Source organism: Pelecanus crispus, chromosome 9, assembly GCF_030463565.1.
Source record: "Pelecanus crispus isolate bPelCri1 chromosome 9, bPelCri1.pri, whole genome shotgun sequence".
In the NCBI taxonomy this organism is placed as follows: domain Eukaryota; kingdom Metazoa; phylum Chordata; class Aves; order Pelecaniformes; family Pelecanidae; genus Pelecanus; species Pelecanus crispus.
The window spans coordinates 37,822,891-37,840,017 of record NC_134651.1 but is presented as its reverse complement, the minus strand read 5'-3'; the positions used below and the strand labels follow the sequence as shown (position 1 = coordinate 37,840,017).

The following is a 17,127-nucleotide window of genomic DNA, read 5'->3' as shown; positions in this document are numbered from 1 at the left end:
CATGCTGCCAGGAGCAAGACACCTTAAGAGACCTTTCCTAGTTTCAGTTGCTGTCTCTAAAATCCTTCTGGTAACAGTTTATTTCATGCAGCCTCACTTGGGTCAGCTGCCTCTCACTTCTGCCTCAGCACTGTCTTGTTTATTGCACTAATTGGGTCGTCTTCAGGATAAGCCACATCAGTCTGATGTGTTTATAGAGCAACAGATGTTACATGCTCTACACTTACCCCCTTGCAAGCATCTCAGGAGCATTTATCTACTCCTTTTACATCCTCCTGTTTACTTTTTCCCTGCTTACTTCCTGCTTTTACCAGCAGAATCCACATTAGAGGAAGAAAGAAGACATTTGTATTCTCCAAGCCCATGCACTGACTTTCCACTCATATCAAAACTCCAGATTCCTTTTTTTTCCCCCCTTGCAAAAATATGGCTAGATAAGACTTATGCCTTTTACCTGGAACAGACATAAGGGATAACTAATCAGTCTGGAGAAAAAAACCAGTGAAACCCATGTTTTTGTGAAAGTCCTCACTTTCTTCTCTCTGAAGACCTCCTCATTCTGAGGCTGGGACTTGGAGCTGTGTGTGGACTGAAACAGGAGAAAGCACAGGCTGGACCCTCAACCTTCATCTGTAGCATTGCACTCAGAGGACTCAGCAAATCACTGCAAACCTCACACAAAAGCCAGGACTGCCTCAAGTCCAGCAGACTCCGCTGCCACTACCCTACACTAGTATTCAACTCAGCACGTGTCCCAGAGCAGCCAGATTTCAGGTGCTGGCTGCGCAGTTAGGATCACATCATTTGATAAGAGCCCTTCCCAGTACTACAAGGTCATACATACACATACATTTGATCTATACCCAAAACTACGCTATGTTTCTTAGGACTGACAGACTATAAAGAGTTGTTTGCTCTCTAGCAGCTTGATCCCAGCTCTCCAGCTACCTGCACACATAACCCCTTTTGTACATCGCATCCAACGTCTACACCTCTTGCTGCCTTGTACATAAAAGGAATAGGCACCACGCTATACCGGTTCCCTCTGCTAATGTACACCCCACACCTCCTACCCAGCAAAAACTGCTGCTGGCTCATTCTGAAATACAGCAAGGCACTTTGATGGATGTTAAAGACTTTGTGCATGCACAGGCAGGATGCAAATCCACCCCATCCTCACACTAGCTTGCCTTAGGGGCAAATGTAGATCTCAGCAATCTCCTAAGCAAGGATGACCATGGCACAGAGCCTGTCATCTGGCCTGCAAAGAGCAGCAACACAGAGGGAACAGACCAACTTCCTTAGAGCTTCTGACTGGTTACAAAAGTTTGCATTTTACTTCAGTGCTTTACAGAAGTATTTCTTCCTCCCTGGGAAAGAAATCTTTGCTAGTCACATTGCATGTGTTTAAAACACATAAGGTAAAAATCAGCAGTAATGTCTGTAGAAACACAGCAGGGAAAGAAAGATAATAATCTCAACGCAAACCTCCTTGAGAAGCTAACGGTCAAGTGGAGAATTTACCAATGATGTTCCTGCTCCCACACACAATCATAAACGTCAGGGATCATCTCCCAGAAAACACACAGGCAAAACAGGTACATATGTTGCCCTATTCAAGAGAATTGGGCAAAAATCTGGGCCCCAGGCAGTTCGTGGTTTATATGACACATTAAAAATAATAATAATAAAAAGAACCGGAAGGTGGAACAAAGAAGAAATTCAAACCATAAGCTGGCAAGTGGTCCTGGATCCATCCCAGCAAACACTACTGGCTACAAAAAGCAGAAGGTCCCACCAGGTTGCTGTGCGTTGAGATAGTCTTGCTGCCACCACTGAGCATTGCAGGTAGTTTTATCCATCTCTGGGAGGAAAAAGATCCTTGTACAAAACTGTTTTCCTCCCCTGATTGACATCAGATGAGCTCCTTCCGTGGCTCATTTTCACCAGGAAGCATGCCATTCATTTCAGGGGAAGTCTCAGTGCCCAGATATCCCAAGAGAATCTCACTGCGCCGCCGCGACAGCTGCAAAATGTCTTCAGCTAGTGACTGCACTGTTGTGTATCTCACGTTGTCCAAATCAAACATGTCCTTCAGATATTGTACTATCTGGTGCTGCAAAGACAAAAGGAAGGTTTACAGTAAGGAGACCTCCTCCCACCTGCCTGGACTGCAGCAAGCAGAGAACCCTGTAAGGAATTTTGCACGTTTGCCCTCTGAGCGAAGATCTGCTTCAGGCTGGGTATTGCATTTGTGGCTGAATCCCCTCATGCCTCTGAAACAGGACAGCAGAGCTCCCAAAGTCAGGAAAGCGATGCTGATGTCCATAGCAATATCCATGCAAACATTTAATGAATGCAACACAGCCTCTCATGATATTATCTACAAGAACAAGAGGATTTAGGCTTTAAGATCAAATACATAACTTGTAAGATCCCATGTACTCTTAGACAACATATTCTTTCAGCATATGCACCTGTAATCTTTTCCAATACCGATGGTATAAATTGATCTCATCACACATTTTTGCTATCAACTATGGTAAATTGTGCTGGGAATTCTTATCAATCTGAATTCAGCAATCTGCACCTCAAAACGCAGTGATTTTTAGAAGGCTTTTGTACAGAGCCAAGTTTCTTAATGCCACATCAGTTATCAAAAGCACAAATGTGCAGCTTTAAGCCAGAAGACAGCAGAGTCCCACACAGATTAGGTACAGAAAAGCCATCTTACCTTGAAGAAACTGCAGACTTCTGATAGCTGCTGCTTGGGCCCCAGAAAACCAAAGGCTAGAACAGGACTGACATGCTCCGATACGGAGTAGAAATGAGAGATAAAGCCATCTGGTACCTGCCACAGAGAAGGGAAAAACTGGTCGGTCTCAGTTCTCAGACACAAATAGCTTATTCCGTATCAGCTACCAAAATCCATGCCAGAAAACACTGTGCTTCAGTAACTGAAGTTAAGAGCTACTTAAGAACATCTCTTCCTGCAGAATTACATTTATCTTTCAGATCCCTTCAAGGATGACTAGAGCTTTCTATCTTCATGTTTCTAAACTACTATTTCAGGAGGAAAATAAATAGAAGAAAATGAAAGGCAACCACCAGGCAGTCTTAGACTCTATTTATAATCTCCGGACCAAGCCAGGAAAGGACATGCAAATATCCAAGACAGAGCTACTGCATGACAGCACCAATACAGCTTCCAATGCTCTCATTTATCTTTGTACCATTTCAAGAGGCAAACCCAGTCGTACCAGCTGGTTGTGGGATAGGAGTTGAAAGCTTGCCAGAGGCCACAGACCCTGTGGCAGAACCGGGGTTGCAACGTTGTGGCTTCCTGTTCCCCATGTCCATGAACTCATCTGCTGTTGTACTTTAGAAAGCCACAGATTTAAGGGACATACATCAAGTAATAGCTAGTCAGCGAGCAGCACTGGGAAGTGGAGAAGCGCATGAGCCATGCACTGCACTGCTAGCAGGGAAACTACAATTCTGGAGCAGCCTCTTGTTGGTTGGTGTCTGTGACCATTCCTACAGTATTGTGAGTGGGGAGAGGGAATACCAGACAGGCAATGTTGTCTTTTGAATCCTCACATTAAGAAGAAGGGAGAATAAACTCAGACTGATTCAGTAGAACACTGGCATGGCACTGGAGCAATGACAGCGGGACCCAGTGCTCTAATGCATCACAAAGAATGCAACTCAGTTCAGTCTTAATCCACTTAGATTTTGTATTTTGTCAAGATCTAGGTGTTATCTTTTCAGCTTCAAATACATTAGATTCTTTCCCTTTTAATTAATTTTGCTTACCATCAGAAGCCTCCTTTTTGCTTTCAGAACTGACCAGCAGGCAGTTGCTAGAGCCTACAATTAACAGAGAGAAACCATCAGTTACTGGGATTACTTTAAAAAAAAAAACCACCCAACCAAACAAAAAAACCCCAAACCAAAACAGTTTACCAACACATATCAAAGCAGTGACCCTTTTGCACCAACAACTCAAAAATTAGTGACAAAATCAAAGGGAACTGGAAGCAGATTTAGCCACTCCAGATCCATTCCAGAAAAGCCAAAGTGTTTTTGAAGATTGCTAATATGATCTGACATAGTTGCCAAACACCCCAGAATGCAGACTGTAAGCAGACAGCTGTTAAAAGGGGCCTCCCAACCATCTTCTTCTCAGTCTATGAAACTAATCAGTCTTAAATATGCAGCTGGAGGCCAGGACTAGCGGAAAGTGTTGCTATTTGAGCCTCAGTGTCTGCTGAGGTACCACCAGAATGAATGGCCAGGTGCAAAAAAGCCACACGTGTTTTTCCCTACATTTTGATCCTTTTATTCTCATTCATGAAAACATGTGTTGTCATCTTTTAACATCTCCATAGCATCACTGATAAAGGCCGCTAGAGAAATAAGTCTATTGGAGCCAACCAGATGCTTTCAAAATAAGGAAAGCTTTCCTGTAAACAATTTACATGTACCAGAAGATTGTTGTTTAGAGCTTCAGGAAAGCATGGTATTTCTAAACAGGAAATTCAGCTCAGCTAGAACAGCTGAGGTTATACTCTTTCCTAGCCTTGGCACTGAGATCTCATGCTCAGCATAAGGACTACCCACTAAACGCACCGTCTCCTTGAAGCTGTCAGAGAGCCATCGGTTGCGCAGCACAGCCAGCACAGAGGAGGGTGGGTTCTCCAGATCCTCAAAAGCATCCATGAGGATGAAGTCCAGCACAATATCAAAGAAACTCATGCACACCACCTGTCAGAGAGCAGAACAGTCTGTAATGGAAACAGGTTTAAAAAAAGGAGATGGACTTTACTCTTTTGCTTCGAAGCAACAAAACATAATGAGCTGAAGTTTGCCACCAAGGCAGGAGGACTGAACTGTCTACACTCAGTTCACAGCCCCCAGAGAGGGGCTGGCCAAGAGACTTATTAATCTTGTGTCCACAAAAAGCCCAGTCAAAGGCAAACAAATCTTACAGACCCACAGAGAGTACCTTTGCCCTCTAGAAAAAGTTGGGATTTTGAGTTGGGGTTTTGGGTTTGTTCTTTTTTAACCACTGCTGTGCTGACATTGCTGAAGGCAAGATTTGCCATGAAGTTTAAACACCCCAACAGCCAGTTTTCCTCCCACCCTCCGCAACAATGTACAATTGCAAAATAATCGTATTTCAGCAGCAGTTCTTTCACTTGTGGGTCATTCCTACATATTCATCACCCTCCAACTCCTCTGCAACTTTCTAGAAAGAACGTCTTTACCAACCCCTCTTCCCTCCAGCTCCTGCTGAGTGGTCGGCCAGGTCTCTTGCTTCAGTGCATAATGCAGCATCTCTTCATAGCTTTCCAGAAAAGCTTTGGGATTCTGGGAGAGCCGAGAAAAAAACACTTCAGAAGGTACAACAGTTGTGGGCACGTTTCACCAAAGTTTGAGTACTCTATTTTGAGCTAACATCAACATCAATGCATACAACTGGCTGAAGTTTTTAGCCAAAACACTCTTTGTGCAGCAAGAGAGAATTTATATCTGGGCGGCATGGAAGGCCCCAGGTTCAGCTGTGACTCAAAGCACCTACATTGCTCCACTTTCTTCAAGGAAGTAGCTAGAGGAACCTGTAAGCAAACCAAGCCAGTAAGGGACTAACACTGTGCAAGCAATGATCTCCCAACTCTGGGTTGGGATGGAGGAACAAGTGTCCCTGTGCTCACGAGACACAGCTGAGTTGTTAGACAAACTTCCTACCTTTTCAGCTTTTGTCATCAGTCCTATCACCATTTGCTTCCCAACCTCCCCAAAAAACAGTTGATTGTTTTCATCCTCCAGCAGCTCCTGCAAAGGGAACACAAGAAGCCTCCTGTGAGTGCCTATGCCCACATGAATTCTGAGTTGGGAGAAAAAAAGACAGGACACAAAGAAGTGCAGTGCTGCATACACAAGTATCATTAACCTCTAATAAGCTGGAGTCTAGAAAACAAAACTGCTTTCTCCAGGAAGCGAGTTTAAAATTAGGCTGAAAGACTGGAATCAGCAAGAACAGAGGTACAGAAGCCACAGAGTGGCAGTGGGGCCAGGGCACAAAAGGTGCTGTTCAAGCTCTAGCCATAGATTCCTAGGATGCATATTGCAGCAAGGAGAAGGAAACCTTCCTCCCCGACTTCAGAGGTTTGGACTGCAGCCCAGTGAAAAGCTCTTACATGCGAGTAGCAGCTCCTGGGCAGCTCTGAAATTACCAAACTTTCACTTCCCAGAATTAAACCAGTGTCAGTGACCATGTAAACCACCGCTCAAGCTGGGCACAGGGACCAGGGGATCCTCTCCCTCTCCAAATCAAATCGATCAGGACGGGATTACAGGGTTAAGCAAGGGGAGCTTGGGCTGCTGCTGCTTCTGCTTTTACTTGCTCTAGAGGGTCAAAGACTTCACCCCTGCATGGGCAGAGGAGAACGTGCTGCTGGCAGCAAGGCACCAGTGAGCCTCAAGCCATTCTCACCTGGAAGGCCTGCCTGACGCAATGCAGCTTCGCAAGGAAATCCTGGTCGCTGTAGCAGCCAAGGAGCTCTGTCCTAGAGGGAAAGGGGAATGATTACATAAATTTCAGCTCTCCTGATGTCTGTGTTCTTAACAGCTATGGTCCCCCCAAAAAATTAATTCCCAATCTGTGCCTAGGAGGAAGTAACAACTGCATTCCCTTTGTACAGCTCCCTGGGGGACTAGAGCACCTCTGCAAAGGCTGTTACAGCACAGGACTGTGCCAGCCAGCCACAGAACAGCCACATTTCCCATTACTAATTTCCTAGGACAATTACCCTTTCTTAACATGTGTGTCCTAAAATCTGGGGCTAGTTCCCTGGGAAGTCTGAACCAGCAGGAAGGATGCTAAGAGTTTTTGTCCCCAAAGGGTTATTCTGGTTATAGGGCTGCTCAAAGGAGCCTTGACACAAGGACCCACAACTTCAGCTGGCACTTCACCTCAGTGTCCGGCACGCAACTTTCCCTTCTTTCACTAACTGCAGAGCTTCTTCATATGCTGCTACTGGCTTAGAAAGGTGGAATGGCATTTCCTCAAAGTGGAGAGAGTCAAAGAGCTGTAGAGGTGGCAAGAGGCATGGGAAGAACAAAATTATCTTGTTAAGTATTTGCAAATACTCAGAGACTGCACACAAGCAATATGTGCCTTCTTCAGCTAGCAAACTTTTGCATGTGCCAATTATTTAATGCAAACATACTTCTTTTCCCAACAGTTTCAAAGCTGTCTCAGCTGTGACACAGCTCAGTATCCCCTAAAATTTACAGAACCAAGCCACATTACATTAGATTTACAGTGCTTTCCTAGCTGTTATGGCATGTTTTCTACAGTAAATAGGAAGATGACATGGAATTGCTGGTTGGAAAGGGCTGCACCATGCCCCTAATGAAACAGCTTTTCCTAATATCCATCATGAACCTCCCAGCTTGGGGCTGTTGCTCCATGTTGTATCATCGTCCTCTACCAAAATGTGTTTGGCTCCATTGCCTTTGCAGCTCCCCTCCAAGCAGCTGGACTGCTACATACAGCTGAAACTTAAGTCACCTCTGCTGCAGAGAAGAAGGAGTCCTCGGAAATTGAGCTGTCTTCATCATCTGTCCGAAGCCGCAATGACCCATCCGTCAATGGAAGCATTAAAGTCTTCTCTGGAGGAGAAGAAGAAGGTGCATGTGTTGGAGTTTACGGACTACCACTTCTCTTAGCCACTGGGCTCTCCCTCCCACCCCCACAAACAGCACTTTGCCACCACTTCATTGCCTGGCTTACAGAAAAGACATAAAACCAGAAAAGAAACTGGCCTTCTAATGCATTTCTGACCCAGCTCCCATACCCAGATCCAGCAGCATGCTGTCTGACGGAAGTGAAGACCCAAACTCTTCCTGGAGGTGGTAGGCTCGGTGCAAGAGGGACTCCAGCTTCTCTGCGAACTCCCTTTTCTGGGACTCCTCCTTGAACATACATAAATGCCACCCTTAGTTAGCCAGCTGGGTAGAGACAGATTGACAGCACAAATATGGAAGGAAATTTTGAGTAAAATGGGATTTACAGTTTGGAGAGAGAGAGAGAGAGAGAGAGAGAGAGAGAGGCCTCATTAATCCTACAATGCAGCTAATAACCCAAGGGGTGGGAAGTTTCTATGCAGCCTATTCAAACTCTCTGGCTTTTTAGCTTTACAATTTTGTTTTCCTGCTAAAAAAGGAAGAAAGAACTTAAGAACTTTAACCTGCCATCCAGAAAAACAGGTATTTTAATGAGTTACAGATCACTTAATTCTCCTGACTTTTGACTTTAGCCTAATTTCAAGAGGCAATCACATCAGAAAACCTGTGCTGAATACAACAGAGTATCCAGAACTGGATAACAGAGTAAGAGTCCTTGGATTAAGGTGCTGGACATAAGCAAAGCTTGATGTAAGCAGTGCAGGAGAATAGGTTAAAAAAAAAAAGGATAAAAATAAAACTTACATGGCATCTTGCCTTCATGCCCTTGTGTCTGCATGAGTATCTCACCCAGAAGACAGAAGCATTAACAAGAAGCATGAAATCTATTTTGATAATGAATCAACTGGTTTTAAGTCAGTTTTACAAATACTATAGGACTCTTCAAGGAGAGTTAACAACAACAACAGAATCCAGATTTGACTTGGATAAGTATTATCCACCACAAAGACAAATATCCCACATACTTACTACACCAGCCCCTGTTTGTAAGAGGCTGGGAACACTTGTTTCCAGCAAGAACTCCTGGAGAGTTGGGAGTTTGGCTCCTTTCAGTCCTGAGCTACAGCTACTCTCTTTATCTTCATGATTGTCACTGAGCCTTTCTAGTTTGGATCTCCTCTTATCAGAGGTCTTCCCTGCATAGTCCTCAAGTCCAAGACAACAAGGCATTGTCCTAAAATACTTGTTTCTGTAGCTGTAGGCAGAACAAGTTACACATGTCCCTGACCCACTTGCTCAGTGAGCAGGGGCATAGTTAGCTCCTACCGAGTTACCACTTCACTTTACTCATTACTACATGCAGGCAGCTGGCCTCTGCTTCTCCACCCAGCTTCCTAGTAAGTGATAGTGACCATCAAGATCTCCACTTTCAAATGCATTAAAAAGTTACAGACACAACACTGCCAGGCAAAAAACTGTTTCTTTCTCTCTGGTGCTGTATTTGTTACAGCCTTTTCCTACCGCAGCCTCTGCTGCTGGAGGACCTGCATGACAGTGACTGACATGATGCTGGAAGGTGGGTAGCAAAGCTGGGGAATGAGGAGGCGAGACATTAAAAAGAAAAAGAAATTAAAAACACCCACTCACATTGCATAAGGAAGCTGCAGATATAGACAGCTCTTAAACAGAGTCTGGCCCAACTCTACCCTTAATTTGCTCTTCTTTTAACCTCCTAATTACTGCTTCCAGCACCTAGGCTCGTCTTTCAGCATGTCCCCCAGCTGGCAGGTACAAGGGAAAAGTGGGGACCTACCTCTGGGATGTTCTCAGACATGCTCTCTTGCTGTTTCTTGCTGTCCCAGGGCACGGGGGTGCTGGTACTAGCATTGTCCCTCTGCCTGATGGTCAGTGCTTGCTCCCACTTCTGTAGGGCCTCCTCAAACAGCTCCATGCCTGGCAATGCAACCAAATACAAGCTGTGAGAGTCCCAGGCCACTTAGGAACAAAGCGATACAGCATGAGCCTTTGCTCACTCAGACAAGCCAGCGAAGAGGGAAGCCTCTTCCCAAATGATAAGAAATCTATTTTATATCTATTTCTTTCCCTTTTAAATATGGTTTAATTTGGATTAGAAGATAAGGAGAACCTCCCCAAACTGGTTAAAACATGAACAGTGTTACTTCCAAAATACTGTCCTCCGCATAAGGTGAGCCTGTTGCTCAAATAACAGTATTTTGGAAATAAATTACTCACTGAAAAAACAGCAAAATGTTTCTTTAGGAGAAGAAGATGGGATTTTTGTAACTAACAAGCAACTGAGTTTAAGTCGAGAATGGGAGAGCTTCCTATTAGAGCTCTACAGTGTGCTGCTGCTGCTCTATGTCAATTTACACCCTCTTTTTGCTCTCAGTGATAAACAACCCACCCAGGGCAATGTTACCCTTATGCTTGTTTACCTTGAATGTAGAGGCTTTCTGCACTGGAATCACCAATGGCTCCAGCATCCCCCATTGCCTGGGCCTCCCACATCCCTGCTGATGCTGGTGTTGGACTTGAAGAGTTGACTGCTACCATCTGCAGGAAAGCAGCAGAGAGCAGCAAATGCCTTTTGAATTCTTTCCAAGGGTAGCAGCGTTAAGACTACACAAACACCACAACCAGTTAAATCTGAACAATAAGCCACTTCCTTTCCCCACGTCTGCCCTTGTGCTCCCCCCTTACCGGTACTCCCTTGCCTGGGAAGGGGAAGGTATTAAGTGTTACTGGCCCCCTCCCACTTGGGTTTACACTACACTGTCAACTGCTACACAGTGCTGAGAGGGGAGGCGAGGTGAGAAGTCCTCCCCTTCTCCACCCAGCACCACAGCAGTGTTGGTGCTGAAAGCACAGAAAGTTGTGTGGAAAACACCTTCCCAAGCAATTTACGCTGAAGCTTCATTAGGAAACAGTGAGCTGTACAGTGGTGAGCACTAGCGGGAGAGCACTGATAGAGGCAACAGCCCACAAAAGCTCCAAAGCAATCACTATAAAGGCACAAGGATTTTGATAGAAAGTTCATGTCAGTCCCAGCTGTCTGGACAAAAAACACTGGAAGTGGGGGGGAAGTGACCACAGTCCAAACAAAGGAACAGACTACCAGCAAAAATACAGCCAAGGACTTTGGCCAGGAGGATCCTCGCTCTTCTTTTTGTAACCAAACCTTCTCCTGGGAGGGCTGAGCACTAAGACCCACACAGCAAGTTGTCAGCTTTCTCCAATTTCACACTAGCGCATAAATGTCTTTTAAAGTCTGACCCAATAAAGTGCTGGCTTCAAACGCTATCAATGACCAGTGTTTTCATATGGCTTAGAGAAAGATGTCCAAATACGAGCCTGATACTAGAAAAAAAGCTACAATAATCATCTGACAGATGAATTCTTGCCCTGCCTCCATTGATTAATCTCTGTGGAGTGTTAATAAATCACCTTGAGATCCAGAACTGCAAATCATCAGTTCACTGCTGCTGACTTGTTTACTAGAAGGCAAAGAAGAGCCCCAGGAAGCAGATGAGAGAGCAGGCAGAAACTGCAGCTGTGCGAAGGATGAGGTGTTTTTCCATCAAGTAACATGAAAGCAATGAGTACAGTGTCACAGACTCTAAACTCCCACACAATGAAGGGGGTATGGGAACAGATCCCTCTCCATGTGGATATCCCCACCCATGCACCAGTAGTGGAAAAAGAAATTTAGATAGGTTTTTTTTGTCTAAAGAGAAAGAGACTTCAGCGATACAAAACCCAGACAGCATCTGTGGGAAGGGAGAAGCCACGGGGGAATTAAATGGACGTGAGAGTCCCTGCAGCGGTAGGGAGGCCGGAGCTGGACACAGCTTGGTCCTCACTGACACATCCCATCATATCCCAGGGGAATACTGGTGCAGGGCTGCCTGCCCAGCGCTGTGCCGGCACTGCCGCCTGCTGGAGACACACTTTGGTCAGCGCAGATTTTTGGCAGCTTTCTGGTGCTTTAACTGTACAGAACGAGCTAAAATACAACAACACCTGCACATACTGTAGGGTGTTGGTGGCCGACAGCTCCTTTCAAAGGGATGATTTTTCGCTCTTCTTGCCCCAGCATTGCTAACCAGCCACCAAGCCCAGGCAGGTGATGCCAAGGGGGTGTTTTGCAGTAAGTTGCAGTGCACGAAGCTGCAGAGGTTTGCTTGTGCCATCCACTGCTCCAACAGCAGCACGTGAGGCTTTGAGCAATGGGGATGTAAAACAGGTCTTGAAGCCACAAACGCTCCCCAGCGTTTCTCACAAGAGGTGGATATAAGCAGTGATGGCTTCTCCTGTCTGGTTAAGCCTGAATTACCTGTATTTATAGGCTGCTTTTAGCTTTGGAGGAGGTAGAATGACTAGGCTGTATTCTCAACCTGCACTGTTTCCTGAACAGAGCGATCACATTTTGGTACTTAGCTTGGTTTTAACAACCAAGCAACCTGCGAGCAGCCCCAGCACAGGAGGGCTGTGCTGGCACAGGGGCTGCTGGGCCACCCAAACCCCCACTGCAGAGGGAAGCAAACAAACTCGCCATTGCTGTGAGACCCAGCAACCACCCACCCTCGTTCCTCGAGGGGGTCGTAGAGAGCCCCAAGGAATCACGGCCATGTCCCACATGCAAGTCCCTCCTGCAGCCCCTCGTTGGCCAAAGAAGTAGGATGTACCCTGTGGCTCTTGGCTGCCCTGATTTCAGGCAGGCAACTCCAGACAGTCACTGTGAGGTTAATATCAGAACACGCCCTACAATTACACTGTAACCTGTTCTGCTCCAAAAGCTTTGGCATTATCTATCAGCCAGTGCAAGCCCAAGGACTTGGTGATCTTGTTACACAGATAGATGCACTTCTGTCTCCCAGCCCTGATTCTCCCAGCCCAGCTAAGAAGGTCCTTACCGAGGCAAGGCTGTGGGAGGAACTGGAATGTTTGCTGGGCTCGATGGAGGAAATCCCACTGAGCGTGTCATTGCTCTTGCTGCCAGGACTCTGGACTCTTTTGCTGGAGTATCCTGTAGTTGGGAAGGTCACACAAAAACAGGATTTTAGGCCAGGTTCACTGCAGCTGCGAACAGGAAGAGGAACATCGCCCTGTCAAGTGTGACTGCAGATGGGCAAAGCAGCATCCAATACCTAGAAATGAGTCACAGATCTCCTGTATGCTCTATTTTGCTCTGAGACACTAAGAAAGGTGGTATCAGTGGGGATCTGAGGCTGAGGAATGAGTATTTATTCACCACTTACAGATGTCAGAAGGCAAGTACAAGTGGAAAGCATCAAGGAAGAACAAATACTTAATCCCTAAAGTGCTTTGCTGAGGACCGGGGTCAGTCTTACCCCAAAAATCAACACAAGCAGGTGAAGAAGCTGTCCATGGTCTGGGAGCCGCTGCAGAGCTGGACAGACACTCCCGACTCCCCAGCCTGGCCCAGGCCACCCTCCCTTCCGCCACCCAACCTTGCCAACATGGCTGCACATGGGACCCCTGGGTCAGGCATCATATTGGCATCACCGAGATCAATAAGCAACAAGGTCACCATGTGCCCCGGGCCGTTATTATCGGGGGAAGCATGGCGTAATGGGTGCACAGTCTTTCTGTAGGAAGGGGGATGGGAACTGCAAACCTTGGTGAAAACCTCAGTGTCACTTTTTTGTGGCAAAGGTTTTGAGCTCAGGGTCTCTCCCTTTCCTCCGCTAACCCTGTGTTCATGGTACTGTGCTTCAAGCTTCTAATTTCATTCTGCATCAATGCACCACACAAACGGCTTTGCTTTCCTCTCCCCGCAGCTGTCAGGAACTTCCCATCACTGCCTGTACACCCTCTTTGCTCCCCCAAGAAAAGCTTTTGGGGATTTTCCCTTTTTGCAAGTCCAACCTTTCTTCACAGAGGAGACCCTTCTGGTTGGCAAGATGGGCACTGTGATCCCTCCAGGCTTAAAGCCGCACTTCTCTGGAGCAATCTGCTTCTTTCGACGACGACGACGCTTCAGCTGATGAGCTGCAAGAGCCAATGCAACTGTCCCAAGAGCTGTAGCAAACAGCACCTTACGCAGGCCTGGAGAGAGCCGCAGCTGAGAGAAGACAGACTTTAAACACAAAAGATATGAAAGAGCAACAATGAAAAACCAATTCCACCACCCTTTTTTTTTTTTTTTTTTTTTAAGCAGTCTTAAACATAAGACACCTTGGCATTCCCCCTCCCACCCACAAAACACAGCCCCAGCTACACAACTAAGACTTAGCAGCAGAGAAACTGCAGAGCATCATTGTGACAGAATCTGGAAAACTTGGTCTCAATACTCATTACTAAAACATGCTGCAAAATTTGCACACAGCCCATAACAGATGCAATCTGAGTTACCCAAATTCAATTTTTAAACCCTGGTATGTAGCTGAGCTTTATTGCCGCAAGTGTTGCATTACTACAAGTAGGAAATATATTAATCATCTTTAAAACAAAAGTCTTTTTTTAGTGCCTTTGACGAAAAGAATGTTGAGCCCAGGCATTCTCCTGGGGAGGATGTAGGAAGCCCTTCTCTCCCCTCTCCCTAATCCAAGCCCACCCTGAGCAGCTCTTTCCCACCACCCCAAACTGTCCATGCAATTCCTACAAACACTCAAACTGCCCAGGTCCCCCAGCACCACCCCGACATGCCTCTGTCCCTCACAACTAACACAGACTCTTCTCTCTCCACAGACAACCACCAAAGAGAAAACCCAAGGAACCCGACAGAAAAGCCTTTCCTGCTTGTTGTACCTGCCCAAATGTTGTATAAACAAACACAGGGATCTCTGCCACAGTCATTGCCAAGGCCTGGATGATGGACATTCCCTCTGTCCTTCTAAATGCCATGTCTGAACAAGGATCTTGGCACCTCCAGGAGCCACAAACAGGAAGGCAACTTGCATATGCTGCGTGAGCTGCTCACAAAGAAATCCAACTTTTCTCTGACATCTGGCTCAGAGTCCTGGGGTCGGCCTTCATCCAGCAATCCTCCTGCAGGAAGAAGAGAAAAATCAGGTGAGTGAAGGGAACACACGACCTGCACTTCCTTGTACTGCACTTCACAAACCACACACCAGGTCACTTGGAGCAGCAATGCTGCTAGAGCCAAGTGGGAGATCTAAAGCATCTTCTCAGCAACAGCAGCAATTTTTTTGCTTGTCCTACCAACCACAGGGGCAGATTCCCAAACTGCTCTACAGCAACAGCATCCTTGGACTTGATAGCTGACGCTATTTCTACATGCACCAGAACTGGCCGCACATGGTTGGAGGGATTGCAGGGGGTTGCAGGGCTTGCAGTCCCCATGTAAAAAAAAAAAAATATGACAAATAACCATATATATGCTTTCATTGTCAAAACTCTGCTTTCATACAGTTTTCTGTGCATCAAAAAACAACCAAAGGGTGTTTGCCCAGGAGGTTTCAACACTGCTTGAGTTTACTCAGAGCTTTGCTGGCCATGCTGGGAGCTGGGGAGGAGGGACATGCTTCATGGCAAGGACAGAGCTACAGAAGAATGTACTGAAACCAGAGGGGGTCATCTTTTAAACGCCACAAAGTTATAAACCCTTTGGCCCCCAGTCTCTGCCAGGCCAGCCTTTGCAGCAAGCCGACCCCAACGCAGCAAAGGGACACTGCTCTTATTCTGTGTGCGGCCGCGCTTCGGCCACACCGGGCTCTGGCATCTCCCCACACCGACAAGATAAACCCACCCCAGGTGTTACAGCTGCGTGACGACCCCCTGCTCCTGCCTGACCCCAGGGCTGACAGCCACGTCTCACCCCACAGCCCGTGGGCTGGTGTAACCCCATCTGGGAGACACAGAATCATAGAATCGTTTAGGTTGGAAAAGACCTTGAAGATCATCCAGTCCAACCATTAATCTACTCTACCAAGCCCACACTAAACCAATCAAGGGTAGACTAGACTAAACCATGTCCCGAAGTGCCACATCTACCCGTTTTTTGAACACTTCCAGGCATGGTGACTCCACCACCTCTCTGGGCAGCCTCTTCCAATTCTTGACCACCCTTTCCGTAAAGAAATTTTTCCTAATTTCCATGTTTGGAAACGGTCTCAAGGTGGCTGGAGCCTGCAGGGACCAGACACAGGCTCTCCCCACAAGGTTAAACACAACGCTTTGGCCAGAGCAGAGATGACAAGAGCAAAGTGGAAGAAATTTGGGGCACAGAAAACAGCCTGCGGGTTACTACACCTGGCTGAGGGGTACACTCAGCAAGGCGCCAGGGAAATCCCTCCGTCCAGAGCATCTCGCCACAGCCCTGCCTGTCGTGTGGTCTCATGGCGAGGCAGCTGGGCACCCCCGGGCACGGGGGTGTTAAACCCACCGGCCAGGCAGGCCCCAGGCAGGGTGCTCCCCACGGGACTCCCCATACCAGCACTGCAGCAAGCTGGGGCCCTGCAAACGGGGCTCCCCGAGCCCTCTGCACCCCTGGAGCATCCCCACGCCCCCTGCACCCATACAGCCCTCGGCACCCTCCATGCCCCTGCGCCCTGGGGTCCCTCAGGCCCCGCACCCCTGGGGCAACCCCCGGGCCCCCTGCACTCATGCACCCCGGGGCACCACCCGCACCCCAGGCATCCCCAAGCCTTCCGCACCCGTGCATCGCGGGGGGGGTCCCGTACCCTCTGCACCCCGCTGCGTCCCCCCAGGCCCGGTTCCACCCGGGGTCCCCGTCTCCGATTCCCCCCCCCCCCCCAGCGATGGTGCGGCCCTCCGGGCCCGGCCGCCGCGAGCGAGCGCGGGCGGGCGACACCACTCACCGTGGCGGGGGGGGCGCGCTGCCCCGCTCGGCGCCCTCTCCCCCCGCCGCGCGCCATGGCCGCGGAAGGGCAGCGTCTCCTTCCCCCGCGCCGCAGCCTACCCTGGGCGGGGGCGGGGCCGACCGCGGCGGGGCAGAGCCACCGGCCCTCTCCCCCCGCCTCCAGCCAATAAGAGCGGCGAGCCGCCTGCCGCCGCACCAATCGGGGCGCTCCCCCGGGGCTGGCTGGAGGATGCGGCGGCGAGTGCGGCTGAGCGGCGAGGGGAAGGGGCGGGGGGCCGGCGCGAGCGCCCATTCGGCGGCGGCTGACAGCTGCCCCCGCCGCCGCGGCCCTGCTTAAAGGGGCCGCGCCCGCCGCCCGCGCCCCCGCCGCCTGAGGCGCTCCCCGGGGAGGCCAAACCCCCGCAGGTTGTCCCGAAGACTCGTCGCTCCCCTCCTTTCTCGCTGCCGTGCCGCCCGCCCGGCTGGCTCAGCGTGGGGAGGGCCCATCTGCCACACAGCGCCCTTTTAAGAGGCCGCGGGGCGGCTCGAGGGGGGCCTCGGTCGGCGCTATAAAGGGCGGGCGGGCGTGCGGCGGCCGCGGTGACAGCGGGGGCGCGGCGGAGGCG

At 48.5% G+C, this 17,127-nt stretch overlaps 1 protein-coding gene across 1 annotated transcript; it reads right to left on the bottom strand.

The window, feature by feature from the left end:
• Positions 1-1,915: 1,915 nt before the first annotated feature.
• Positions 1,916-14,583, bottom strand: MIGA2 (mitoguardin 2). Its single transcript, XM_009491323.1, has 15 exons — positions 14,488-14,583; positions 13,606-13,816; positions 12,630-12,742; positions 10,152-10,269; positions 9,509-9,648; positions 7,866-7,983; positions 7,580-7,680; positions 6,979-7,094; positions 6,500-6,572; positions 5,752-5,838; positions 5,275-5,373; positions 4,633-4,767; positions 3,817-3,870; positions 2,735-2,851; positions 1,916-2,116 (listed from the first exon to the last, which is right to left on the bottom strand). Exons 1-15 carry the CDS (start codon positions 14,581-14,583, stop codon positions 1,916-1,918), a joined length of 1,779 nt encoding a protein of 592 aa, XP_009489598.1.
• Positions 14,584-17,127: the final 2,544 nt, after the last annotated feature.

What these genes read in the sequence shown, in the direction of transcription:
- MIGA2 (XM_009491323.1), bottom strand. Translation starts at nt 14,583, where the DNA reads ATGGCATTTAGAAGGACAGAGGGAATGTCCATCATCCAGGCCTTGGCA. An exon ending in GCGTCAGGCAGGCCTTCCAG is followed by an intron (nt 5,839 to 6,499) that starts GTGAGAATGGCT and finishes TTCCCTTTGCAG; the next exon opens with GAGCTGCTGGAGGATGAAAA. An exon ending in CTGACAGCTTCAAGGAGACG is followed by an intron (nt 3,871 to 4,632) that starts GTGCGTTTAGTG and finishes TGTTAATTGTAG; the next exon opens with GCTCTAGCAACTGCCTGCTG.